This window comes from Oncorhynchus nerka, linkage group LG12 (genome assembly GCF_034236695.1).
Source record: "Oncorhynchus nerka isolate Pitt River linkage group LG12, Oner_Uvic_2.0, whole genome shotgun sequence".
NCBI classification, from domain to species: Eukaryota; Metazoa; Chordata; class Actinopteri; order Salmoniformes; family Salmonidae; genus Oncorhynchus; species Oncorhynchus nerka.
In genome coordinates this window covers 6,640,813-6,650,559 of record NC_088407.1, presented here as the reverse complement: position 1 = coordinate 6,650,559, position 9,747 = coordinate 6,640,813, and the positions used below count along the sequence as shown (strand labels likewise).

Sequence of the window (9,747 nt, the reverse complement as noted above, 5' to 3'; positions counted from 1 at the left end):
ACCCTGGTTCTACTTTCACTCTCTCTCCTCCAGACCTTCAGCTTTCAATTTTTTGTCGACATTTAGAAAGTTTGCATAGAAAATAGATGTAAAAATTGCCTGCAACAGTGAGATTCCGTTTAACTGTTGTGTTGATAAAAACAACGTAGTAACTTCACCCCCCAACAAAAACAAAATGTACCTAGAGTGTAGAATAAACAAATTGTCTGTGCCAAGGTATCACCATGGTCTGCACCAAGGTATCACCATGGTCTGCACCAAGGTATCACCATGGTCTACACCAAGGTATCACCATGGTCCGTGCCATGGTGGAACTGTATTGTATGTCTGAAATAATTGGATGGTGAAACTTGCATCGAGCCTACCAGAAGAGCAAGGTGAAGCAATTCCGGCATTCTTGAAAGCCACAATAAACCTTGTCCTGCAAAACAACTATTTGTATATGATCATTAAAAAAATGCATTCAGTGGGCATACTTGAACCCCCAATTATGTTCTGGACACGCCCCTTTCCTGCTAACTCACCACACCTGAACTCACTCTGCTAATCACCAATTCCTCTTCCATTCTTCTGGTATATAAGCAGCTTGTTCTACTTGGGTTTGTTCAGCATTTGTGGTGTCCCAGTTCCTTTATTGTTCCTGTTGTTAATTGGCTAAAGTAAGTTCCTGCTATTGTAACTTTTCTAGGGGTTTAACTTCCTGCATTGGGGTGTAATATCCTGTTCATCATGTGTATTGTTATGGTGCAGCTGGCCCAGTATTAGACCTTTAATTTAACTGTAAGGGAAGTGTTACAGCTTGTGAGATGAGACATGGTATAATGATGGTTCCTGCTAGCAGAATGTGTCTTACATCTATAATCCTGTAGACTGTTCTGATTGGTTGCACTGCATCTCAGTGAACAAGAAACTATGAAATAATGTTTTTACTTTATTCTCCCCCAACAACTTTAAATGGATTCCATGTTGTGCGCAGCTGTTTAGCTAATCACCCTCACAATATGGGCACCATGCTGGGCCAGACTGGAAGTAGGGGGAACATGGACGTGCAAAGCCAGAACAAAACATTGGCTGCCATATTTGGATGGGCCTTGTCTAAACTCGATGTAGTTATTGATCACTGCTCAGTGCTGTAAATTGTGCTTTATCAGAACCATCTAGTGTATTATGGCTGGATCTTCAGAGGTGGGACCCCATACTGCTAGCAGGTACCTTATTGAACCATGTCATCTAATATTGGGCTGTGGTGTATTCCCTCCAGCACGATAACAACTTATCACAGCCTTTCCTGGTGGCCATTTCACCTTACCTACTGGTGTTACAAGCCACTATGCCTTACCTACTGGTGTTACAAGCCACTAAGCCTTACCTGCCAGCCTTTTGTACTGTTCTTTTATTTTTTGTTGGATAATAAAATAACCAGAAATGAATATGGTTAAACCATAATGCCAGATTTCTGACACCTTTGTCAATAGCCAAAGTTGCAGGGCATTTCTACATTTGGGAACTAGGCCTCTACTCCTGTGAGTGGAGAGAAATACCTGCCCAGAAATTCTCCTCAGCCCTGCCTAGGGAATAGGTTGGCATTTAGGAAAGCAGACATAATCCTGTTCTCATCCACTGTATGTGGAGTTGACTCTGTCTTTGGCTTCACTCTTTGTTTCTCTCAGGAGACTCCATGACCATGTTGACCAGTCTTCTGCTTCTCAGTGCTGCCTTTGCTCTGGGAGATGCAAGTAAGAGTCTACTTTTCTTGACTCGTTCTGTATTTTTCTTGTAGCAGAGGTGACTGACTGATCAACACATAATATTGTAGCTGTGATTTGTACAACTGTCTCCATTTGCCTTAAAAGCCACATGTAACTTCTCCTTACAGACTCATTGCTAGAAGAAGACTTGTGTCCTTCCGGCTGGACCAAATATGGATCACACTGCTTAATGTTTGTAAAGACTACGAGGAGCTGGCCTGAAGCAGAGGTATCACCGTTACCATCTACTGTGAATTTGAAGGGGAAGTGTAGTTGAAATTAGCTCTTTGACATTACCTTAAAGGTGATACTTTCTTAAACTGCAACACATGACTGATGTGAAATACTGAACTTCCCTTTAAGATGCGGGTTTGGGAGTCACAAGAAGCATGCGGGAGCGTAATCTTCGCCTGAAACTAATTAGCATGACGCAACGGACATAAATATTCCTAATCATGAAAATCACAAATGAAATATATTGAGACAGTTTAGCCTTTTGTTAAGCACCCTGTCATCTCAGATTTTCAAAATATGCTTTACAGCCAAAGCTAGACAAGCATTTGTGTAAGTTTTTCGATAGCCTAGCATAGTATTTTGTCCAGCTAGCAGCAGGTAACTTGGTCACGGAAATCAGAAAAGCAATCAAATTAAATTGTATACTTTTGATGAGCTTCGGATGTTTTCACTCACGAGACGCCCAGGTAGATAGCTAGTTCATTTTTTCCCAAAATATTATTTTTGTAGGCGAAATAGCTCCGTTCTTCACGTTTGGCTAAGAAATCGCCTGGAAATTGCAGTCATGAAAACGGTGAAAAATATTCCAAATTAGCTCCATAATATCGACAAACATGGCAAACTTTGTTTATAATTAATCCTCAAGGTTTTTTTCTAATATCTATTCGATAATATATCCGTCGGGACAATTGGTTTTTCAGTAGGACCGATTGGAGTAATGGCTACCTCTGTATTTTACGCGACCCTGGGAGCCATGTGACCACTTACGCAATATAGCCGCCTACGGCTATACAACATAAACGCGTAAAACTACGTCACAATGCTGTAGACACCTTGGGAATACGTAGAGAGCGTAATCTCGTTGATAGGACATTCACAGCTCAATAGGGACTCATTGGAACGCAGCGCTTTCAAAATATGGGGCACTTCCGGATTGGCTTTTTCTCAGGCGTTCGCCTGCAACATCAGTTCTGTTATACTCGCAGACAATATCTTTATAGTTTTGGAAACGTTAATGTTTTCTATCCTAAGCTTTCAATTATATGCATATTCTAGCATCTTGTCCTGACAAAATATCCCGTTGAAAACCGGAACCTTTTTTTCCAAAAATGTACTACTGCCCCTAGAGTCGCAACAGGTTTAAGATGTGAATTTTCTATTAATTTTGAATATTTAATGTGGAGTTGTGCCTCCTGTATATTGGAACCCACAGGACATGGCTTGAGACAGAGAAACTAATATCTTCAAGAGTTTTAAAAAGGAATTGGTTGCGATGGTCAATATTTGGTTGAGTTCAGAAGACAAATTCTCAGCAAGGCTGACTGACTAATACATGAAATGTCTTTGTTCCCATCTACTGCTTGGCTGTCATTGTAGATAACAATTTTCTTAACTGACTTTCCTTCTTCTCTAGCGGTACTGTGTGTCCCTTGGTGATCAACTGGTGTCTGTACCCAACGTTGTGAAGTACCTTGGCACAAACCTGGCATCTGTGCACAGCTCCGAGGAGGACCAGTTTCTACAGGCGTTGGTTTTGGTCAAGACTGTTGGTTTCCCTCCTACCTGGATTGGTGGATTTTATTCTGTTAAGGTGGGACCATTAACCCTACAGTGTTATATAGAGCCATTATTGCAAGGAACTCTATTCCATCTCAACTTGCTCAAGTGAACAGCAAACCTGGTAAAAAAAATAGTGTTGGTGGCATTTAGGCTACCTATAATTAATGTAGTTCTGTCTGAGTTGTCATTTTGTGTGGACCCCAGGAAGCGTAGCTGCTGCTATTTAACAGCTACTGTAATACGTTCCTAATAAAATATCAAGAGTACCCAGGCGACAGGTAGCCTAGCCGTTGAGACCATGGGGCCAATAAAGGCAAGGCTGCTAGTTTGAATCCCAGAGCTCACTACGTGAAATCTGACGTGCCCTTGAGCAACGCCCTTAAGCTAATTGATCCTGTAAGTCATTCTAGATGAATCTACTAAATTACTTCAATATATTTCTACTTCAGTAGGAGGCTTTTATACACATGTTAAAGCTGGAGGGTTTTGAAGTAGTGGTAGATTTAACTGTTTGGTTTCAGGTGGTAGAGGAAGGACTACATTTAGTCTTTATTCTCAAACCCCACTTTCCCCCCTCAGGACAGGCGGTGGTTCTGGAGTGATGGCTCTGACTTTGATCACCAGAACTGGGCTAAAGGAAGGCCTGGTGCTGGTGCCAGAGAGTCTTGTGTTCATATCAACTTTGGAGGTACAGTAAACTCAGTATCAGTCATCAAATTCAACTTATTCCTAGTTAATTTAACTTTCCTACTGTGTGTACAGCTGAATATTCTGGTTTTGTCTTCAGGTCAACAGCGCTGGGACAATGCATTATGTGAAAGGAGCTTGCCCTCTGTGTGCTCCCTGAGGCTCCTGCCACTTCGCCAGAGTATCCATTAAAAGCAGCAATGCTATTCCGTAGTGTCTTTGTCCTTAATATTTCATGGGAAGCTTTGTTGCTGTTAAATGAAGTCTCAGTTACTACACAAATGTTGAGGAATTGTTTGCAGCCAATAAAATGTGGACACTATTTTTGTCTCATGAGTTATTGACTATGAATCATACTGCTGAAATTGTCCCATGTTTTGAGAGCTTTCTGAAAGGTACATTCGCATCCCAAAATGTATTTGTCAAACAGATATTAAGTACAACCTGTAACACTTCACCTGAAACTCTCCATCATAACACATGTTGTAGTTGGTTCTCTTTCTTCCTGTGGTACTCAAACCCACAACCTTTATGTTGCAAGTGCTATGCTTGACTGTGCCACCAGGACATAACTGTCATTGTGCCTAACTTTGTAAATGTAGACCTGTGAAATGACACAGTATGTTTAGGATACTGAAGGTGCAAAAGACATGTTTAACTTATGGCTGCAGGGGGCAGTATTGAGTAGCTTGGATGAAAAGGTGCCCATTGTAAAAGGCCAGCTCCTCAGTCTCAGTTGTGAATATATGCATATTAGTATTGGATAGAAAACATTCAAGTTTCCAAAACTGTAAAAATATTGTCTCTGTATAACACACCTGATATTGCAGGTGAAACCCTGAGGAATATCAAACCAGGAAGTGGCTTCAATTTTAACTCAATGTTCCATAGCCTCCCTTTGTGCCATTTAATAACCTCTTAGCGTCCCCTGAGACGTCTGTGTCCCACCCAGCCATCTGGAAATAAAAATGCGATATGCTAAATGCTAATAGCACTCGTTAAAACTCAAACGTTCATTAAAACACACATGCAGGGTACTGAATTAAAGCTACACTCGTTGTGAATCTAGCCAACAAGTCAGATTTTTAAAATGCTTTTCGGCAAAAGCATGAAGCTATCTGATAGCATGAAATACCTGTAGGGGACGTAAACAAAATAATTAGCATACACAAAACGCAGAAATAAAATATGAAACATTCATTACCTTTGACGAGCTTCTTTGTTGGCACTCCTATGTCCCATTAACATCACTATTGGGTCTTTTTTTATTATTAAATCGGTCCATATATGCCCAAAATATAAATCGCTCTTCCTAAACATCCTGTCGGAGACCGGATGGAATGGGGTATCTCTTCTTCGTTTGACCAAGAAACAGGCAATTGACAAGACTGGCGACATCGTGTGGAAGCTGTAGGACTTGTAATCTCGGAGCCATGTATTTTGCTGTACCATAGACAATACATGCAAGTGGCGCATTGATATTTTTTCCACTTTTTGGTGATCAGTTTTCCTTGGGCTTTTTGACTAAACACACGTTGTGTTATAGTCACAGCTGTGATTTAACCAGTTTTAGAAACGTCAGTGTTTTCTATCCACACATACTAATCATATGCATATACTATATTCCTGGCATGAGTAGCAGGACGCTGAAATGTTGCGCGATTTTTAACAGAATGTTCGAAAAAGTAAGCCCTAAGCTTAAGTGGTTTTAAAGGGATATCAACCAGCTTCCTTTTCCTATCGCTTCCTCAAGTTGTCAACAGTCTTCAGCCAGTTTCAGGGTTTTATTTTGAAAAGTGAGCCAGAACAATAACATCCGTCAAGTGTTCGCATGAGTTCTGCTCGCGCAACAGAGTTTGGGGTGCCATTGCCGTTCCCTCTCCTACTGAACAAGACCGTTGCGGTTGATATTATCGATTATATATCGATTATATATTTTAACCTGAGGATTGGGTATGAAAAAAGTTTGCCATGTTTCTGTGGACATTACGGAAACTATTTGGAATTTGTCTTTCCTGTGGATTTCTGAACATAATGCGCCAAACAAATAGGGCAACATTTATTGTATAACTGGGAGTCTCGTGAGTGAACATCTGATCGAAGGTAAACGATTAATTTGACAGATTCATATAAATTGTTCAGCATATCACACCAACAAGAAACATCAATTTAATCTCTGGATTCATTTTATTTGTATGGAAAGTGAATTAGTTCCTGTAGTACAGCAAAGACAACTGTCAAGTCTTCAACGTCTTCGTTCCAACGCTTTTCATCTACAATTACAGACAAAACAACATGAACAACATCCAGAACCAGCTGCAAAGAAATAAGATTTAGTGAGTGTGTGTGTGTTTTTGTGTGTGTATATACCTTGGTGGAACAGTTGCTAGCAGTTGCTAGCACTGCCTGGTGGAGTATCAGTACCCGGGATCTTCTGTCCAGTACTGGTCACACACCAACAGTAACCTACCAGAAATACATGTTAATAACCTGTTAAATATTTACACATTTGACTGTAACACATTGAATTTGTCACGTTCAACTCAATTGGAGAATTTACTGTGTGCTTCTGTGTGTGTGTGTGTGCATGTTAACCTGTAGAGCCTGAACATTGCTCAGGGGTGTATTGTCCATTGTAGTCACAAGTGGGGATGAAGGTTCCAATTGGGCCATGTGTCGCGGCATCTCTAGCACGCTCACATGGGGTCTTGTGGTGGAAGATGCCATCTTGATAGACAGGTAACATACATTGTAATGTGGACATAACATAACATTGCTGGACAATGTATGGACATATGATACATTTCTGGACATACATTCTGGAAGCTTGGGCTGTCAATCTCAATCTTATACATCAACATACATCTCTGGAACAAGAGGAGTCTCAGGTAGCCTAGCGGTTAGAGAGTTGGGCCAGTAACACAAACGTTGCTAGTTTGAATCCCTGAGATGAGAAGTTGAAATATCTGTCTATGCCCTTGAGCCCTTGGGCACAACCTTAATTTATCTGGTGTCACGGCTGACCTTTTGAACCTGTCTCTTCTCTCTAGGGAGGTTCCCATTGCTTGGAAGACATCCACGGTTCGTCCTTTATTTAAAGGGGAGATCAAACTGATCCTAACTGTTATAGGCCTATTTCTATTTTGCCCTGTTTATCAAACGTTTTGAAAAACGTGTCAATAATCAACTGACTGGCTCTCTTGATGTCTATAGTGTTCTCTCTGGTATACAGTCTGGTTTCCGCTCAGGTTATGCATGTGTCACTGCAACCTTAAAGGTCCTCAATGATGTCACCATTGCCCTTGATTCTAAGCAATACTGTGCTGCTATTTTTATTGACTTGGCCAAAGCTTTTGATACAGTACACCATTCCATTCTTGTGGGTCGGTGAAGGAGTATTGGTGTCTCTGAGGTGTCGTTGGCCTGGTTTGCTAACTACCTCTCTCAAAGAGTGCAGTGTATAAAGTCAGAACATCTGCTGTCTCAGCCGCTGCCTGTCACCAAGGGTGTACCCCAAGGCTCAATCCTAGGCTCCACGCTCTTCTGAATTTACCTCAACGACATAGCTCAGGCAGTAGGAAGTTCTCATCCATTTATATGCAGATGATACAGTCTTATACTCAGCTGGCCCCTCCCTGGATGTTGTGTTAAATGCTCTACAACAAAGCTTTCAGTGTCCAACAAGCTTTCTCTGCCCTTAACCTTGTTCTGAACACCTCCAAAACAAAGGTCATGTGGTTTGGTAAGAAGAATGCCCCTCTCCCCACAGGTGTGATTACTACCTCTGAGAGTTTAGAGCTTGAGGTAGTCACCTCATACAAGTACTTGGGAGTTTGGCTAGACTATACACTGTCCTTCTCTCAGCACATATCAAAGCTGTAGGCTTAAGTTAAATCTGGACTTGGTTTGCTATATCGTAATCGCTCCTCTTTCACCCCAGCTGCCAAACTAACCCTGATTCAGATGACCCTCCTACCCATGCTAGATTACGGAGACATCATTTATAGATCGGCAGGTAAGGGTGCTCTCGAGCGGCTAGATGTTCTTTACCAATTGGCCATCAGATTTGCCACCAATGCTCCTTATTGGACACATCACTGCACTCTATACTCCACTGTAAACTGGTAATCTCTGTATACCCGTTGCAAGACCCACTGGTTGATGCTTATTTATTTACCCTCTTAGGCCTCACTCCCCCTATCTGAGATATCAACTGCAGCCCTCATCCTCCACATACAACACCTGTTCTGCCAGTCACATTCTGTTAAAGGTCCCCAAAGCACACACATCCCTGGGTCGCTCATCTTTTCAGTTTGCTGCAGCTAGTGACTGGAACGAGCTGCAACAAATACTCAATACTTCAATACTCAAACTTCTCTTCATTCAAATACTCAATCATGGACACTCTTACTGACAGTTGTGGCTGCTTCGCCTGATGTATTGTTGTCTCTACCTTCTTGCCCATTGTGCTGTTGTCTGTGCCCAATAATGCTTGTACCATGTGTTGTGCTGCTGCCTAGTTGTGCTGCTACCATGTTGTGCTGCTGCCATGTTGTGCTGCTACCATGTTGTTTTCATGTTGTGTTGTTGCCATGCTGTGTTGTCATGTGTTGCTTACACCTTAGACAAATACATTTACACTCAGCTTTTCACAATTCCTGACATTTAATCAGAGTAAACATTCCCTGTTTTAGGTCAGTTAGGATCACCACTTTATTTTAAGAATGTAAAATGTCAGAATAATAGTAGAGAGAATGATTTATTTCAGCTTTTATTTATTTCATCACATTCCCAGTGGGTCAGAAGTTTACATACACTCAATTAATATTTGGTAGCATTGCCTTTACATTGTTTAACTTGGGTCAAACGTTTCGGGTCTTCTTCTACAAGCTTCACACAATAAGTTGGGTGAATTTTGGCCCATTCCTCCTGACAGAGCGGGTGTAACTGAGTCAGGTTTGTAGGCCTCCTTGCTCGAACATGCTTTTTCAGTTCTGCCCACACATTTTCTATAGGATTGAGGTCAGGGCTTTGTGATGGCCACTCCAATACCTTGACTTTGTTGTCCTTAAGCCATTTTGCCACAACTTTGTTAGTCTGCTTGGGGTCATTGTCCATCTGGAAGACCCATTTTCGACCAAGCTTTAACTTCCTGAATGATGTCTTGAGATGTTGCTTCAATATATGCACATCATTTTCCAACCTCATGCCATCTATTTTGTGAAGTACACCAGTCCTTCCTGCAGCAAAGCACCCCCACAACATGATGCTGCCACCCCCGTGCTTCACGGTCGGGATGGTGTTCTCGGCTTGCAAGCCTCCCCCTTTTTCCTCCAAACATAACGATGGTCATTATGGCCAAACAGTTCTGTTTATGTTTAATCAGACCAGAGGACATTTCTCCAAAAAGTACAGTATTTGTCCCCATGTGCAGTTGCAAACCGTAGTCTGGCATTTTTATGGACGTTTTTGGAGCAGTGGCTTCTTCCTTGCTGAGCGGCCTTTCAGGTTATGTCTA

At 41.7% G+C, this 9,747-nt stretch overlaps 1 protein-coding gene across 1 annotated transcript; it reads left to right on the top strand.

Annotated features, from left to right (window-relative positions):
* The first annotated feature begins 598 nt into the window (after nucleotides 1-598).
* Nucleotides 599-4,474, top strand: LOC115138859 (ladderlectin-like). Its single transcript, XM_065025195.1, has 6 exons — nucleotides 599-659; nucleotides 1,671-1,736; nucleotides 1,877-1,977; nucleotides 3,397-3,573; nucleotides 4,122-4,230; nucleotides 4,330-4,474. The coding sequence occupies exons 2-6, from the start codon at nucleotides 1,679-1,681 to the stop codon at nucleotides 4,419-4,421; spliced, it is 537 nt and encodes a 178-aa protein (XP_064881267.1). The 5' UTR covers nucleotides 599-659; nucleotides 1,671-1,678; the 3' UTR covers nucleotides 4,422-4,474.
* Nucleotides 4,475-9,747: the final 5,273 nt, after the last annotated feature.